At 45.6% G+C, this 18,920-nt stretch overlaps 1 protein-coding gene across 3 annotated transcripts in view; it reads left to right on the top strand.

Moving 5' to 3' along the window:
* Positions 1-1,448: 1,448 nt before the first annotated feature.
* The window catches only part of Slc39a11 (solute carrier family 39 member 11), a 416,634-nt gene continuing 399,162 nt past the window's right edge, over positions 1,449-18,920 (top strand). For 2 of the 3 annotated variants that reach the window (XM_004630059.2, XM_023714148.1), the window contains exons 1-3: positions 1,450-1,700; positions 5,082-5,200; positions 8,421-8,459. In XM_004630059.2, coding sequence (XP_004630116.1) covers positions 5,093-5,200; positions 8,421-8,459 — 147 coding nt within the window. In that variant the 5' untranslated portion in view covers positions 1,450-1,700; positions 5,082-5,092. Of the gene's footprint in view, positions 1,701-5,081; positions 5,201-8,420; positions 8,460-18,920 lie in introns of all 3 variants that reach the window. The other variant, XM_023714149.1, reaches the window with a different exon arrangement.

Below are 18,920 nucleotides of genomic sequence, written 5' to 3'. Positions count from 1 at the left end.
TTCTTCTTGCGCCTTGTAGTCTATGGCCACTCCAACCACAGGCTCTTTTTTGCCCAGGTTGTGCTCTAGCAAAGGCTTCGAAGTAAATTACAGGACACTGAACTGTATTTTTTTAATATTAATTTTATTGAGAAAGAAGTAGCAATGAGACTTTCAAAACAGGCTAGTAGGACAGTTACAATAATTAAGACATTGCATATTGTTGTCTTAATAGTAGTTATTCATAGTACAAGTTGCAGACATGATATCTTGTCTAAACACTATTAGTTCAAAACTTTCTTCTCATTGAACTAAGAGAAAGTAGCTATAATATCTAAGCTATTATATATAATATATAATATATTATATATATATATATAATTACAAAATGGTCCTTCATTTATATCCCCCTTTTTGTTTACTTTTGTCAGAGATGGGTATCCCATTGCCATTCATATATTGTAGGTGCATGAATTCAGCAGAGTAATCCAATATAGTCCAGTAGTCTATAATAGTAGTGGGTTATCCGTAGGACTGGCAATGTCAGAAGTTGTTGACCTGAGCCTTTTACAGCTCAGCATATTAATATGGCTTTACTTTTTATACCTCGTTTTTATACTTTTCTGCTGGATGGTTAAGACCAAGATAAAGCAAGACCTATATAACTCAATGGTGTCCCAAATTTTCTGATCAAGGAGATTATGGGGCCACAGAGGAAAGTGATCGACAATGTAGAGTGTGCCTAAGGAGAGTCACATGGAGAGAAAACTCTCTCAGGCTTTCATGAGAGCAAATTGGTCAAGGATGGCCATGATTCATCCATATCACTGACACTGACAAAAGATCTACAAACTACTGTACAGGGTTTCAGGGTAAATTCTGAGGGGATTTGACTGAACTTGTCAGATACAAAAGTTACATTTCTTGTTATATAGGTCTTGAACTGTATTTCATTTTTGGATAAACAACACTACCACAACACCTTTAGCACAGATCTGTCCCAAAGATTGCACGTGACACCCTCATACTAATGTAGATTATTTGTTGTTTACCTGAAACTGGCATTTCACCAGGGTTCCTGTCTGCATTTTGATTTGGTTTGGCTAAACCTCACCATCTGCGCACACTGCTGTCTTCTCAGGGAAGCCCAGCAGAGCAAAGCCCTTGTCTGTCCTAGGGCTGTGGTTCTCCAGGGTGGCCCTGGACACCAACAGCATCAGCAAGGCTTAGTTCAAATAGAAAACTCTAGGTCCACTTAGAATGACATCGCACCCTGGGCTCGACATCTTCTGGGTGATTCTGATGGACACTGTGGTTTGAGGGCCCCTGACCTAGAGAAGGATGCGTCACTCCCCCCTTCTGCTGCTCACCCAGCCTCGCTCACCGGACACCAAGCAACGTCTGGGACCTCACAAAGGGCTCTTGCCTGGGTGCCTGCGCCCCCTCCTAGGACCGACCGCCAGGGCTCCTGCAAGAAGACCGCTCCGCGCGTCGCCTCGCGGGCTGTTCTGCCCGCTCCGTCCCGTTCCGGAGCCTGCGGAAGGCTGTGAACCAGAGAATTAATTCTTCAGGAGGGATTTTCCAGGAGCGGCTGGGCGGGGCCTGGTGGCAGCAGGGCCACGTGTGTCAGGGGGAAGCAGGAAGTGACTGCAGGAGTGGAGCCGGCGGAGCAGCGGCCGCGGGCTGAGGGCAGCGGAGTGGGGGCCGCAGAGGGCACCCCAGTGAGTCGGCTCTTTTCTCCTTCAGCGCCTGCGGTTGGGCCCGAGGCCGGGGACCGGGACCTGAGGCCGAGAGTGTCGCGCAGCACCCTGGAGCCCCGAAGGGGGTGTCCCTGGGTGCTGCTGGAAGGGGCTTGGAGGAGCAGCTGAGGCTTTAGCAGGTGGCAGCGGAGCGGGGGTGCCCCTTGCACCCTCTGCCCTGCAGGGCGACCGCAGGCGAGGACGCGCGGCCTTTCCCAGCGCTCGGCCGGGACCCCCTTCATTCATTGCTTCCTGCTTGGGTGTGGGGGATCGCGGATCCTCCCGAGCAGGGTGCCAGAGGCTCCGCCTCCTGGCGCTTAAATCTGACCGGGAATCTGTTTAACCCTCTGTCGGCCCGGGTGAGGCCTGACGTTGTGCGCGCCTCACCTCCGCCGCCGCCCGCGACCACCCTTGGAGCAGCGAGGCTGAGTCAGGACAACCTCCCCACGGTCGCTCCCGCCCGAACCCGAGTCTGCCCTGGCTGCCCCTGCTGGTGCCACGGCCCGTGTGTGTAGTTTTCCCAAGGCCCAGGCAGCACGGGTATCTCCAGGCTGACTGCTAGAAGCAGAGCAACAAGTCTGAGAACGGGAGGAAAGTACGCAGAGGAGACCTGTAGGCATGCCTCCTGCGCCTGTGTAGCAGGACACGCTTGCGCGGGGGTGGTGGTGGCTTCTTTGAAGTTGGTGTAGGCAGAAAGGGAGCTTCTTTCCTGCTAACTCCTCAGGAGTGGTGGTGTTAATAGCCAGCTAATGGGGGCGTGTGAGCCCCAGGGGTGAGCAGCTCTGGAGGTACCACGCCAGCACCCCGAAGTGCCTACTGGTCTACCTGCCAGACACGTTTGCTTCTTTTATTTATTTTTTTAAATTTTTTTCCATAATTTTATTGAGAAACAAATAGCAATGAGACAGTTTCAATAATTAACACATTGCATACATTCTTCCTAGTGCTGTACAAGATGTGGACTTGCTTTTTTGGATTCTTTACTGGCTTTACCAGTCCCCCGCAGCGCCCGATGTGCTACCACGTAATCTAGGCTCTTGGTCGCGTAGGCACCCTTTCAGTTTCACAGAAGTGCCTTCCACACTTTCTTGGCATTAGAATCCCCCATGGCATTGGATAACATGCCCACGCAGATTCAGAGCCCGGCTTGGGACCCGAGCTCCGTGTTTCTGGGCAGCCCTCAAGAGGGCCCAGGCTCGGTCCCTTTGAGTAGTGAGGTTTTCAGATAGCAAATAGGAGACACTCCAAGGGACGCTGGGTTTACAGTGGCCCTGACAAATGTTGGAATGCCTGGGATGTGGCCTTGTTCCCTTTTTCACTTCTCCAGATTCTCAGGTATAAGAAAGGACAGTTTAAAAGAGCGCTTTCCTCTTCTGATGCCCACCAGGAACGCCCTTGGGTTCACAAAGTCCACTTTGACTTTGGTCTGTTGGCTGAGGAGCCTTGTTTGTTTTCTTCTGCGGCTGTCAGAAGGCATGTTCAACTACCAGGGGAACTAAAGGTGTTCTGTGTCTTGGATGATACATGATAAGAGAAAATAGTCCCCTGTCTTTGCAAATGTTTGAAATTTCATCCGCAAGCGCTGGAAGTGCTGTTAACAATCCAGGTATCTTAGTTTAAAGAAAAACACACAAACTACTCTTACAGGGTATCTTAAGATGACAAATGTAAAGAAAGTAACTTTTTTTAGTTTTTTTTCATTTTATGTATTTGGTACAGGGTCTCACTATTCAGCTTGGACTTGTGGTGATCCTTCTGTTTCAGCTTCCCCTGTGCTGGGATTACAGGTGTGCACCACCACCCCTAGACTCAGTCGTGGGTTTAGCATGCCCCAGGGGTGAGACCAGCGCAGTGTGTGGAACTGGGGATCAAACCAGCTTTGGCAAGCACTTAGTCTGCTGAGCTGTCTTGCCGGCCCTGAGAATAACTTCTTAAAAATGATTTTTTCATTAATTACTACAGTCACCATCCTGAGTCCTTTGGATTATGGGGACCACAGTCTGAACAAATCACACTTATCTCAGAGGTTTCCTAGCAGCAAGCAGAGCCAGAGCTTACCTGGGCTTGTCTGGGACCATAGCCTTTCCGAGGGTGGAACCTGCTGTGTTGCTGAACCCTTTGGTGTCAGGGCCCTTGTCACCCTCCACCACAGTTTCCAGGGTCAATAAGGACAATATATTAGCTCTTGGTCTGTAGGCTCATGGTGGCTGGCTCTTCAATACCAGGGCTGGCAAGACAGAACCTCTTGGGGTTGTGTCCAGACCTGTGGGTGATGGAAAGCCAGTGGGAGCTGAATGAAGCCTTTGAGACAAGGCCCTGAGCCCTAGGGACTAGAACACAGCGCCGTTCACCGGAGTTTCTCTGCCCTGTAACTTTCCACAGGGAGAGATCTAACTCTTTGTTATTTCAGAGTGAGCGCTTAGCATGTTCAAGGCTGGAGGAGGTTTTGGGCTCCATAAGAGTAGAAGGTACCTCTCTTTTGTGTCTCAGTGGGCAGCGCGGTGACTCCAGCTTCAGCTGCGGTGTGCTGGGTTGGCCAGGGGCAGTGCCACTTCCGGGTTTGCTTCCTTGTCTTTGCCAACTGTCCTGTCCAGGTTAGCTGGCCTTTTCCAAGTCAGTGAATGTTTTTAAGAAGCCACAAAACCCTGTGTCAGAGGGCTAGGCAAGAGCACAGCCCTTGATCTCAAGCGGCTGAGGACACCAATGACCAAGGAGGCCCGTTCACAGCTGATACCCGGTAGGAGGATCAGGGATGCCTTTCTCATGAAGTTGGCAGCAGGTGGGCTGGATCATGGTGGCTGGGTAGAGCGTAAGGGAGATGTGGGCTTGCAGAGTTCACGGGGGAGTAGGAGATCAGTGGGCAGAATTTTCCCTTCAGCAGTCTAGGGATTGAGAGCTCTGAGTAGGAATTAGGTGGAAGAGCTTCAAAAGGGAACCTGAGCTAGTTACTGGCCTCTGGAGGAGAGAAGAGCCAACAGGCAGGGCCAGGTGGGGTCTGCAGAATGAGCCTGAGATGATCCCCTGTGTTGGACCTTGGAGCCCTTCCTCCTGGCTACACTATTGGAAATCTTTGTTGTGCCTCTTCTCCAGAACTGATTCTCAGTGTCGCAGCCTCTTGTGAGGCTTCCTACACATCCCCGTGATGCTTTGCAGAGTTAGATACATCTCAGTGTCCGGGGACCAGGATAGAAAATCTTGACCTGTATGCTGGGTGGTTGAGGACCCTTGGGTTGGTGTGGCAGAAGGGTGCGTGCCACCACTCCAGATGGAGAACACTTAAACAGAGGAATGAGGACACAGAAGAACACGCAAGTGTCACCCAAGGGACCCCTGGTGGCTGACCCTTTGCTCCTCTGCACACAGCTATATCCAGCATGCTCCAAGGCCACAGCACTGTGTTCCAGGCCTTGCTGGGGACCTTCTTCACCTGGGGGATGACGGCTGCTGGGGCAGCTCTCGTGTTCGTCTTCTCTAGTGGACAGGTGAGTTGCCTTGCTTTGCTTCTCTGGTAAGCAGGCTCTCTGAGGTCCCTGCCTGCACATGCAGGGGTGGCTTTTGGTTGAACTTTCCTCAGTCTTCTTATTTTATGCCCAACTCTCTTTCCAGCCAGGAGAACAGAGACAGACACTGTGCATTATCTTTTCTTCTTGCCTCTGACAATGTGGTTTGAAGGGATTGGGAATGAGGAACCCAGCCTGATTTCTAGCTTCCGTCTGACCTCTTTTGGGTCTGGGGGATACCATGCAGGACCAAAGGAGATAAGATTTCAGATATATCTGTCTTGCCCTGTGGCCTTGGCTTAGTTGGGATGATTGAAAAGACCTTGGAGGAAGAAAGGAATCTGCTGCCTTTCTTTTATCCCAGGCCCAGGCCTTTGTATTCCTCCTCCTTGGATAGCAAGTCATCTTCACGCATCCCTGCAGGATGCCCATGTGTCTTCACCCTTGGGGTGACTATCGAAGGCCACCTTCCCATGATCCTTCAGGCCTGACACCTCCCACTCCTGTGGCTCTGTGTCCTCCACACATCTACTTCTCAGGCCATCTCTGCACCTGTGTTCACTCTTTGGCTCCTCAGCCTAGCCCCAAGCCCTTTTTACACCCCGATATTCCTCATCTTTTTCTCCTCCATGCCCCACACCTCTAAGTCTATGTACCTCTCCTCTGTACCCAACCCAGCCTTCTCCTACTGTCCACACCTACACAACCCACACCCACCTCCTTGCCTAAAGTCTCAAACTCTGTCGACCCTGGACTCCCCTGGGCTCAGACCCAGGGCCCTGGATGGCGTCTTGATGAATGCACGTGAGGAGCTGTCTTAAGTTCTATTTAAATGTGCTGTGAGACTGCTCGAGATACAAAGATCCATTAGGAAGTCGGCAGGCCAGCCACCCTGTGTTAGAGACCAGTCGGGCAGGTATTGGTTTGGCCTCCCGCACTGGCCCGGTCTGCTTCCCACACTGCCTACCTACCTCCTGGGGGAGGCTTGGAGCCAACCTGTCAGTGACTTGGAACTCAGATCACAATCTGGAATCACAGGGTACAAGACACTTACAGATGGCAATTTCATAGAAATAGAATGTGGGGTGGTAGTTGACAGGGCCCAGCAGGGAGGGAGAATGCAGAGTTCTTGACAGACAAGAGTTGTGAGCATGGATGGTGTATTTCTCTTAGCATAATGCCCCCAAAGCTCAGCGGTGGTGTCCCATGTGCCAATTTTTTCTTTCTTTTAAGGCTGAAGACTATCCCACTGTATGTATGTGTCATGTTTTGTGTATTCATTCATCTAGAGATACTTAGACACCTTGTTGTTGGAATACAAGATTCATATAGAAGAGTGCACATTTTATAAGTGTACAGCTGATCCTTTTTATAAATGCCCATGAAACTGTGCCCTGATCAAGTGCCAGCCCCTCACAGTCCCTTCCTGTCTCTTTCCAGACTCCTGCGCCCCCTACCACCTCCACTCCAGGGTTAATGGCCCCACTGCTATTTCACAGCATGGGCGGTTTCCCTGTTTTGGTTATTTATTTATTTATTTATTTATTTATATATTTTATGTATTTGGTACAGTGTCCCACTATACAGCTCAGACTCATAGTGATCCTCCTGTTTTCAGCCTCTCCAGGGCCAGAATTACAGGCATGCGTCACCACGCCTGAACTCAGTCACCAGCTCAGCGTGCCCTGGGGTTTGGCCTGCACGACAAGCCAGGAATTGAACCCTCGCTGCTGTGTACTGCCTGAGCAGGTGCTTTAGTCTGCTAAGCTATTTGGCTGGCCCTTTGATATGTATATTTTTTAAAGAGAAAAAATAGTGACAAACCAAACCAAACCAAACCCAAACATAGCAGTAGAAATGATATAGAATTTCACTAAACAAAATAATAGGAATTCAACAACGGTTGTTATACTGCATGATGTTGTCTTCAAATTAGTTTAGATGGCCAGTGATAAGCATGCAAAATTGGTTTAAAACAAAGTTAGAAGAAATTAAAAGAGAGGAGAAAAAAAAGTTAAGCATTAACTGATCCTTTCAATAGGCCAGCAGAAATCAGTACAATCATCCAAGGTATCCTGTATGTATACATAGATATATCTTTTCCCCTTCTTTCTTTCTTTTGTCCCTTTACTCATCCCAGGTGTTCCTGTCCTTTGAACAGATTGTTTTCCTTTCACAGTATCTATTACCTTGTAATCTTTGTACAGTGTGCATTGGTTCCATGTCTGAGTGAGCTTATCCTATTTGTTTCCATAATGCCGCTGCCTGTTTGTTTTATGTATGTGCATGCAACAAGCAAACGAACATGCATATAGTGTGTGCCTGTGTTTTCCCACTGTCCTGTGGCCTTCTGTTATACGAATATGCACTCATTGCTGTGCCCATTCTACACCTGTGGGAGTTCGGACAGTTTCTGCTTTTGGTGTCTCCCACATGCTGCTGCTGTGAAGGTTTTGCTAATGTGTTTAGTGAATCTGAGCATGCGCTTTCGGTAGTCACCACTCAGGGGTAGCATGGGTTGCGGTCACTTGTGTGGTGCCACCTAGTAGTTTTCCAACGTGGTCATGCCAGTTTGCACCTCGACCTGTGAGAGGGATGGTATGTGTGCCTGCTCTTGCCAACCCTTGGTAATTTCCATCTTTTAGAGCAGCTACTTACTAAAGTTTGTGGTGGCGATTTGCAGGGGTGCTGAACAAGAAACATCCCGTGAGCCTTTGCATCCCTGCCATTCCAGGAAAGGACTCTTCTGATCAGTTCTGGGAGGGGTGGGGCTCTCTCTCTTGGCTCATGTTCCATTTTGTAAACTCAGGAGTTCACCAGCTGGGGAGTAGGCCTGTGGCCATCTTGGGCTTTCATGGGCTAATTTCTTTCCTTTTTTTCTTTTTTTTTTTGGCTCCGAATGCCTTCAGGGCAGGTTTGGCTGGCTTGAGTTGTGGGGATCAACCACAGCAACCTGAGCCTGACTGCTTTGTTGAAGCAGCCACTTAAAGAACTGAGCTAAGGGGCAGGCCCCCAAATGGTTTCATTTTTTTTTTTTTTTTCTTCCAGAACCAGGGATTGAACTCAGGCCCTTGTGCTTGCTAGGCAAGTGCTTATTCCACTGAGCCATCTCCCCAGCCCTCACGGGCCAGTTTCTCTCTTGGCCTGGGGCACTTCGCGCTGTTGTCCCTCTGAAACTGAAGCACCTTCTTTTCATTTTCAGAGGCGGATCCTGGATGGAAGCCTTGGCTTTGCTGCAGGGGTAAGTTGAGTGTAGGAGGAGAAATGTCAACAAAGATATGTTTGTTTTGTCATTTCTCTACCAAGCACTGTCTCTAGTCTCGTCCTGTGTTACCTAGATACATCTCTGGATTCTCTAAGAGCTAGTGGTTTCCTATTGTCACTTTCTGGCTTACTGGATGTCCTGCTTCTCCTTAGATGATGAAGGAAGAAGCTTGTATGGTAGCTGTCTCAGGACTTGGAAAATAAAATAATATTTAAGAAGAGGCTCTCAGGGGCCTGAGGGATACACAACACTAATTAAATACTTTCTCCTTCTCCCTTCTTCCTTATTAAAGAACTTTTTATTATAAACATTTTCAGACATGTAAAAATTGTAGAAACCCCATATATAATTTAGGTATCCGCCATCCAACTTCAACTGGAATTCAAATTTCGTTCATCTCCTTTCATCTGTTTTCGGTCAGCCTTTCTTGGAATTTGGAATATTTTGTACCAACAAATTCCAGACATCATATAATTCTTGTCTGTCAATTCAGTATATATCTTTAACTGAATGACTTCAGAAAATCATAATCACCAGTACCATTATTATATCTACTAAAATTAATAGTAATTTATTAAAAACTAACATCTAGTCCATGTTGAAATTTCCTCTATTTTCTTTCTTTCTTTCTTTCTTTCTTTCTTTCTTTCTTTCTTTCTTTCTTTTTTTTTTTTTTTTTTTTGCAGAACCAGGGATTGAACTCTGGTCTTGCGCTTGCCAGGCAAGCACTTATTCTACTGAGCCATCTCCCCGGCCCCGAAATTTCCTCTGTTTTTTGAAAAGTGTCTTCTAAGATTGTTTTGATAGAATTTGGTTCCAAACAAGATTTTCACACTGAATTTGTTGCCTTTTAAGTCTTTTATTCTTCAGCAGTCCCATGTTTTTTAAAAGAGTAATTTGTTGGTAAAACTGGGTAGGTCATTTGTTTCTAGAATGTTCCATGTTCTGCATTTAGCCCACTGCTTCCTTATGTTGTATGACTTTGTCCTCAGTCAATTCTGTTTCCTGCAAGCTGGGAGTCAGACCTGGGCTTGGTTAATTCACATTTCACTATGAATCTGTCAGTGGTGCTGTGTATTCCTGTTGCTTTGGTGACATTAGCAGGCACAGAATATGGGTTTTTCTCTTAGTTGATCAAAGTTTCGTTCTGTTCTACTGTCTTAGAGTCCTGTGACTGGGAAATCTTGACCAGGGCTTACCTTGCTGAGGTCATCCGAGTTAGCAGCTATCAGAGGAGGGCCTGACTTGGAGAACACAGAGGCTTTGTGAGCCCTGCCTGGGAGTGCTGAGAGTGTTAGCTAATCAGTGCCCAGGTCCCAGCTTCTCTGTTGTTTTACTTTCTCATGGCTGGAATGCAATACCTGATACCATCTGAAAAGAGGAGAAGTTTATTTTGGCTTGCAGTTTAGAAATTTAAGGTCTTGCATGGCTGACAATGTAGTGGAAGGACCTGGGTACAGGAAGGCTTTCTCCCTGCAAGTTGAAAAGGAAGCAGTGCATTTAGGCAAGACCTCGGAAGGTGAAGTGCTCTCTGGGCCACACCCACAGTGACCTGCTGCTTCCAGCCAGGCCTCACATCCTAAGAGCAAGTCAACTGCTAGGGTCTACAATCCAGCCACCTGCCAGACACTTGAGGCTTTGGGAACTGCTGTAGATCAAAGCCATGACACTTGCGTGCTCCTTCCTGAAACTACTGTGTCTAGGAATGCCCAAAAGTGGCCCTCTTTTCCTCCCTTCCCTTGTGCAGGTTCCTCCTTGCCCAAAAGACACTGGCTTTTTCTTGTTGCCTTGTCTCTAGCTGACGGGACCTTCAAGCTCAAACAGAGGGATCTTTGAAACATTGGTGTTGGGGTGGGGAAGTGAAGGGAAGAACCTTAATCACAAATCACTGGACACAGATCCAGTGTAGCTACTGTCCTGATTTTAATGATGGCTCTAATCAAATTGTCAGTGGCGAGGTCCTTCAAAGTAATTTTCCATGATGGACCACTATTGGATCAGGAGCTGGTAACTTAATAAAAGTTGAAAGGACAGAATGGCAATATCAGACCACCTCATTTTGTTTTTTTTCTCACAACTTCTCATTTGCACAAAACATCTTCTCTTTGCTTACGGTAATAAAGAGAGGAGACCTCAAACAACAATAGAAATAAAACTGATGGTTAACTCTGCATTATTCTACTAATGACTACTTAATAATTACTTACAGAAGTGTGAATGAATTAAAAAGTAAAGGCCCATTCATTAACATATGCATTTTGAAGAGTAGTTAACTTTTTAATGTTTAATAATTATAAGAAGGCTCAGGGCTGGGGATATAGCTCAGTGGCATAAGTACCTGCCTAGCAAGTACACATCCCGAGTTTGATCCCTGGTACCATGGTAGGGGGATATATATATATATTGTCATTTAAATATTGTAGGTGCATGAATTCAGCAAAATATTCCAATATATTTTTATATATATTCATATATATATATATATATATATATAACTATTAGTTATATAGGGATATGTATATAACTATATAACTATAACTAATACATTCATAACAATATATATTATTTGTTGTTGTTATGAATGTATTAGTTATAGTTGTAATGATAAATCAGTCCTGGAAATTTTTTAAGCATAAAGCCTTAGAATCAAGAAACTTTTCTTTTGTTAATTTTTAATTTTTTGAGACAGGTCTCACTATGCAGCTCAGATTCCTAGTGATCCTCCTATCTCAGCCCTCCCCAGTGCTGGGATTACAGGCACGCACCACTGCTCCCAGTTCCGGGGTCGGCATGGTATGTCCAGGGTTTTGGGGTGAGCACGATATGCAGTACCAGGGATCAAACTTGGGACCCTGAGCTTATGCCGCCGAGCTCTCTCCCCAGCCCAGAAACTTTTATTTATTTGTTTTTAAATTGTATTTATTTCTTAGTGTATTTAGAACAGGGTCTCACTATGCAGCTCAGATTCGTAGGAATCCTCCTGTTTTCAGCCTCCCCAGCACTGGGATTACAGGTGTGTGCCACCACACCGTGCCTGGTTGGCTGGCTCAGTGCATCTGGGGCAGGGATGGCCTGGCATGTGGTGCTGGGGATCAAACTCGGTCCCTGTGCTTGCCTAAGCAGGCGCTTAGTCCTCTCAGCTATGTTGCCAGCAGCCTGAGAAGAAACATTTTTAAAGTAAACTTTAGAAAATTAGACTTGCTGGCCCTGCTTCCAGGGCATGCTGAGATGGCAGTTGAGACTGGGAGTGGTGGTATGTACCTGTAATCCCAGCTCTTTGGAGGCTGTAAACAGGCGGATCACTACAAGTCCCATCTAGTAGTGAGACCCTGAACACCCTATAGACCCTTTCCAAAAAAAAAAAAAAAAAAAAAAAAAAATTAAAGTGCAATGTGTATAGATATTTGTATGGCAGAGAAGTATGATAAAGCAATAAATTATGCCTTCTGTAGTATAAAATACAAATTGGTTTAGAATAGAATTCTGAAATTAAAATACAAGTCATGACATTGCCAGTCCTATGGCTAACCCACTACTATTATGGACTACTGGACTATATTGGAACCTTTTGCTGAATTCATGCACCTACAATATTTAAATGGCAATGGAGTACCCATCGCTACAAAACTAAACAAAATAAGGGGATACAAATGAGGGACCATTTTGTATCTGTACAGGCAAAATAGTTGGGATAGATATACAGCTAGTTTCTCTTAATTCAATGAGAAGAAAGATTTGTACTAATAGTGTTTGTGGACAGGATATCACGTCTGCATCTTGTACTATGAATGACCACTAAAAAGAAGACCACAATATGCAATGTGTTAATTACTGAAACTGTCCTACTCATCAGTAATTTATTGAGTAGGACAATAAATTACTATTGAGTAGGATGAGTAGGACAAACTGTCCTACTCATCAGAAAATTTAATAATTTTCTCAATAAAATTATTAAAAAAATACCAGTTATGGTGAAAAAAGAAAAGCAAAAGAATGAAAAGGGAATGTAGTAAACTGCTGGCTTCAGTGATACATTTGCTTCTGGTGCATCCTTTTGTGTTTGTATTTAGGTTGAAGAGAACACATGGGCATCAACCTACGTAAAAGACATGCTGCATAGTTTATGGACTATGGTTTTAACTGGATAGTTATGGTAATAAAAAGTATATGCTATTTAGATTGTATTAGGTATATTTAAAGGCTGCGGAAACAGTTTTGTTTCATTTTTGGTTTGCTTTTGCAGTCCTGGGGATCAAACTCAGGGCCCTGCCTATGCTAGGGCCTGAGCTATACCAGGGGCCCTGCTGCAGCAGCTCTGTTTACACAGATCAATATCATTGCACTATCAGATGGAAACTTTTTCAGTGTCAACTCACAAGTGATGGGTGAGGTACCTGGAGTTTCCACATTCCACAGAGCGTACATAGATGTGAAGATCGAAGACCTCTTTGCTTTGATGTCTTGCTGCTTCCGGCCAGGCATTTGGGTGGCTTGTTCACAGAGTTTGTATTTCTAGGTCAATAAACAGTGCTGGACTCAGATACAAACCATAAGAAAAGAAGCAAAGCAAACCAATGAAAGGAGAGAAAACATGGTAGTCTCCAGGACCTGTAAGCATGAATTCTGGAGAGGAAAACATGAACATTTAAGATACGCTTTCTTTAAAAGGTCCTGAGACTGGTGGGTTAGCATCTTTGTGTAACTATGGAGATCTGAAATAGTTTCACTTTGATGTTTAAAGAAGTTGGTAGATGAAAAGGATTCTAGAAGTTTCTGACATATATTTATCAGAAAATAAATTTCTTCTCTAGGATTGACCTTGAATGTGCTAGTTACATAGAGGAACTCCTGGTAGGTCCCAACATACACAGAGAAGAGTAAAGACATAATGTGGAAAATAAAACTTGAACTAAGCGAACTTCAGGGCCTTGATGACTAGAAATAGATTTTCATACATGCTTCTCTAAGTTAGGAAGGACAATACAGACGCTCCTTGTTTGACGACTAAGTTCTATTCCTGCAACCAGGTTGTTAAATGAATTGGTTGGTCACTAATTAAAGAATTGTACATAGTATGTGCATTACAATATTCAGAACAAAAAAAGAGCAAAGGAAACTCCAAGTTGATGTCTCTGTTTTTATTTGCGTAACTCTTACATTTGGTACTATAATGTATAACAGAACATAAACTATAGTACTGTATGATACGGTCAGCAAAAATTACACTACTGTATAAATACTGCACAAAAAAGACTGAGGCTCTATGAACAGGATGTACTGAACTTGTTATGGTTTGTGCGTAGGTGTCCCCCCAAAGCCTCATGCAGTCCTGGGGTGGCTTCTGGAGCTTGTGATTGATTATTGTGGGTGTGGATGCTGCACCTGCCCTGGGGCAGGTAATTTGCATTATAACATAAGGAGGGAGAAGCTGGGGGCTTGACCTGCTGTTACCCCTCCCTCGTACTCTTGCTGTTTGCCACTGCCATGAAAGGTTGTTCTCTGCCGTGTCCCGTTCTGCCTTGGAGCCAGCTGAGTATGGACTGAAACCCCTAGTAACTGTGAGCTAAATAAACCTTTCCTTCCTTCATTTTGGGTGTGGGATATTTGTCCCAGCAATGAGAGAAGAGTAACGGAGACAAACTTGTACCAAAAAAAGACAGATCATAAGTCCAAATGGCAGGCTTTAAGTGCAAACAGTGTGCCCTGGTCCAAGAGTTGTTAAATAAGTAGGTTGTTGAATGAGGACTATCTATATAGCCCAGGTGTCCCAAGAGTTATGATTGCTAGTTGCCTGGACCTCTCTGGGGATTATATGTATTGGGACAGTGCTTCTCAGACACTGACATTTTTTTCCCCTGGGGACACTTGTGATGTTTGATGACCTCGGCTGTGTGTGTAGTGGGTAGAGACCCTTGGGGGTGCCCTTAAGCATCTTGTAGTGCGCCAGACAGGATGCATCAGATCCAAAGAATGTACAAGGTGTTGGTAGTGTTGAGGCCCAGAAGTTCTGGTCTAGTGCACTTTGGTGTTATCATCTATAGTCATGGTGGGTAGAGTTCTAGTCTCAGGTATAATATAAAAAGACACAAAGTCCCCTTGCCTATCCCCTTTGCTTCCCAACAATCACCAGTGTCTCCCTTGAGTATGTGTCATAAAAGAATGTTGTTTCATTATTCACATACAATGTGTAAGAACAGTCAGGATGTGACAGTGCTAGGTCTCCTGAAGACATTGCTTCCTGTGTTTGTCAGCTTTCTTTTACTGTGACAAAATACCTGAGATAAAGAGCTTAAAGGAAGAATGGGTTTTCTTTGCGGGGGTTGGGAGGACTTATAGTTTCTCAGGTTTCTGTCCATAGTCTGTGGGCTCCATTGTTTTTAATGTTTTTGATGGAGAGGCAAAAACATAGTAGGAGAGGAGAGCTGCTTACCTCATGGCTGTCAGCAGAGTGGGAAAGCCAGAGAAGAAAGCCAGGAGTTGGGCATATCCAAGGTCCCATCCCACCATCCGCCCTTTTTCAGTAGGCCCCACTTCTGTTTCCTTCACCTTCCAATAATGCCATCGACCTACAGGCTTAACAGTGGATCGGAAAAACAAAACAAAACAAAACAAAACAAAACAAAACAAAACAAAACAGTGGATCGGTCCACTCAGTAAAGTCAGTCCCCTCTGGTTCCAAGCACTTCTCCAGGAGTCCGTCAGCTGGCAGTGTGGGTTTAGGGGGACATTTCAAATCCAAACCATCATACTTATGCGACCTAGCCCTGAGATGCTTGAGGAAATATCTTGAAGAAGAAAACTGGCTCTGAGCTGATTGACCAGGTCTCCTGTAGCTTGCACGGGCATCTGTGCGGCGCTCCTAACCTGTTTTTCTAGTCATCTATGCGACCATTTGTGTGTATTGATGTGTTGTAATATATAATGCTATAGCGACACGATTACATAATATATAATTGTTCCTCAAAGCAAGGGTTCCCATGAGAGGGATTTCTGGGACAAAGGACAGGTGTATTTTAAATATATTAAGGAATATATTCACTTTTTTTTTTCTCATTAGCAGTGTCTTGCAAGTATGAATCAGTTCCTCTTACATGATTCCTTTTGGAGTTTCTTTGTCTGTTTTTCTCCAGATTCTTTAAATTACTCTTCAATTCTCAGTTCTCGGTAATTGTCTTTCTTCTTTCTGGTTCTGACCTTGGCTTACATCTGAATCAGGAGATAGAACTACTAGGGAGAACTGCTGCCATTAAGGGGGGGAAAAAGGTAATCATCATTGCCTATTAGAATTCTAGAATAACACCACGTTAAGGCTGGAAAGGATTTGAGATGATTATAATGCTGATATTTATTGAGCTCTTACTGCGTTTAAGATGCTCTGCTAAACTGGCCATCTAATTTAATTTTTATAGTCCTATAAAGGTTATGCAAGGCATGTATATATGATTCTCTTCCACTTTGCAGACACAGTGAATGTAAATGAATTATTCAGCAGTATTCTGTGAGCAGAGGCAGCCTTTGAGCCAGAGGGCTCTTGTCCTTAAAGCATAATGCCTCGGTGATTGTACAACATGGTATCTGGTCCAACTGCCCCTATTTACAGACCAGACGCAAGTGGTATCTGGTCTGGGTAAGTGTAAATGACTTACCCAGAACTGAAAATTACTAGATAGCAGCAGAAGTAGGACCAAACCTGGATGTGGAGCCGGGGCTGCCAGTATTGAGCTGGGTGACCTAGGGCAAGTGCCTTGGTCTTCCTGAACTGTAGTTGACTCTTGATGAATAAGATCATTGATCTGTTGGGCTCAGCGAGGGCTCTGTGTGTCTGCAGGCATGAGTGACAGCCTCGGTGGACATGGAGCTTCTCATTTAAGGCAGCTGTGAAGTGTTTCTCTTAGGTTTGGTTTCACTGGCTCACCCAGGGATAACACTCAATGGTAAACTTCAGTGTGTAATTGAACATTTTTTCATGTGAGGAGAAAGCATTCGTGTTTCCAAATGATGTCTGGATGAAGGGGGAAGGGCTGGAATATGGAGGATTAGCATTTTAATTCTCTTTGTTCTGGATGACACGTCTCTTTGGTGAAGCTTGAACCAAGCAGGAGTCTCTGCTGCAGTGCACATTCTTTCTCAAGGAGCAGCACCCTGTGGAGTAAATGTGGCCACAGAACTGCCTACTGATCCAGAAGCTTCCTTGTAGGCATGAAAAGGCAATTTAATGCCTATTATTTGATCCCACAGGGAGCTGGTTTCTTATGACAGAGTGATTGTTTTGGAGGAGATTTTGGCCGAGTCTACTTCTATGCCACAAGTGGTGAATCATGTTTTCTCTAAGTAACTGGCTCCCCAGTGGAAGTTAATGAGGGTCTCCAGCTGTGGCCTCTGGTGCTGGTGGCCAGCTGTTCCCCACTGCTATGGAGAACTGCAATGGTGGGGGGAATGCACTTAGACGGTAGCACGCAGGGCTCAGGGAGGAGATCTCAACCAGGGCCAGAGAAAAGGTTTATTCTGGAGTACATATGAGAGGGTAAAGGTCAGGGGCAGGGAGCAGGCACTAAATTAGAGCTTTGGAAATCTTTTCATTTGTATTTTTAGGTCTTTTAGACTTGGGATTGAGAAATAATTGCTGCTCCCTCTTTTCCTTCTTATGAGAGATTGGGAAGCCTGATATGTCCCAGTGGAGATGTCTTGCGTTGTTAAGAAGGTGATGTTGTTGGACTGCACTGAGGTGGGGTGGCCAAGGGCATAGTGCGCAAAGTGATGTGGAAGAAAGGAGTAGGCTCGTGGGCTCTGGCGAGGCCCCCCGAGGTCTCTGCTGTCTTCCCAAGCTGTGATTGTCTTTCTTATCAGACTGAGAAAAAATAAGAGCTCTGAGACAAACTTACAGGGATGGTGAGGGAGAGAACTAGAGAAAGCTTGAACTGAAAGCCAGCCCCACCCCAGTGTCACTCTGACCAGACGCAATGCCCCAGGAGTTTGGGGGTCGTTACCCAATGTGGACCTTTTCTCTCAGACTTGCTTTTTAAGGATTTGGGAATCCATAGAGCCCTAAGGCCTTCTCAGTTATACTCTGAAGGCTTTCACCTTCTGCATGGGGTTGAAATAACTGGGACAATGATTGCCCTTAGACTCTCAGCAAAGGGACAGGAAGTGTATCAGCCTGTGTGTCAGCCAGCTTTTCAGCACTATGAGGAGAGACTTGCGACCAACAAGTTATGAAGAGAAAGCTTATTATGCCTTGTGAATTTGGAGGTTCCAGTCTGTAACTGAGTAGTGTGGGGACCCAGCCTTTAACATAAAGACCTTGGGAAATTCTCCACCAATCACAGAAGCTCAGTAGGCCTTTGAGCTACCTGCCCCAGGGATTCCGTGTGACAAGATGAGTGTGTAATGAAGTATGGGGAGGCATGGGGAGGGTCACTCTCTAACCATTATCTTTGGCTTTTCCAGGGTCCGTGGCACGGCCACGTCTGCCATGTTGCTTCCTGGGGATGATGCAGTGTTACAATAAGCTCTAATATTCAATGAGGTGGGGGCCTTTAGGGTCCCCTAAGTCATGATGCTGACTTAAAGACCTCATGTGGCCAGTGTGCAGATGGAAACCTCCCTTTCTGGTTTTCTGCTTCATGACTCTTGATAGAGCTGGCACTCCTGGCTCCCAAACACTGGTGGCTTTTGTGTGCTGGAAGTGCTTTCATGACGCTTGTGTCCCCTGGCCTTCCTCCCTTCCTGTATAGCACGTGTCTACAAGAGCAGGGCCTTCCTGTTCAGCGCTTCCTACCTCTTGATCCAAACTGCTGGGAGAAAGAGTCTTGCCACAGGAAGTAGGGGTGGCAAGATGAGGGAGGAAGAAAGGGACAAAAAGCACCCAAGAAGGACACAGATTGCTATTATTATCATGTTTTTTCTTTTCAATTTCATGCTTCAGATTTCCAGTGTCATTATAAACAGTGAGGAGGGAATGATACGTATTACGTCTGGGTGAGGGACGGGCCCAGCGGTTGTGTTGGTCAGAGTGCCCCTATGTGTTCTGAGCACTTGGGGTGGGGTGGCCCCAAGGCACTTATTTCTCCTGCTTCTTCTTGTTCCCATCTTCTCCTTTCCCACTTTCATCTTCAGGCTGTGGTGTGGGAGTCGCTGGCTGCTGGCCTCCCTTGCGCCTGCCTCCTGCCTCTGGTGTCCACCTTGTCCAGCCCTACAAAGCCACTCTACTGTGTAGCTCGGCCCATCTCTTTCCTTGGGCATCTCTGTTTGTCCTTGTTTGGGGCAGAAGGTTAAAAAGAATGGATTTAGGCCAACTATTCCTGAGTTCTCCAAAGTCACAGTAACTTCATTCATTTCTCTGTAGAAACAGGTGGATGTACCAGATATTCTGTTAAGATGATTGGCTCATCTTCTATCTGTCCACTTGTCCATAGATGCTAGGAATTTAAGAAAGGG

Source organism: Octodon degus, unplaced genomic scaffold (genome assembly GCF_000260255.1).
Source record: "Octodon degus isolate 3935 unplaced genomic scaffold, OctDeg1.0 scaffold00033, whole genome shotgun sequence".
NCBI lineage: Eukaryota > Metazoa > Chordata > Mammalia > Rodentia > Octodontidae > Octodon > Octodon degus.
Note: the sequence above shows the minus strand (reverse complement) of the source record. Positions and strands in the feature narration are given on the sequence as shown.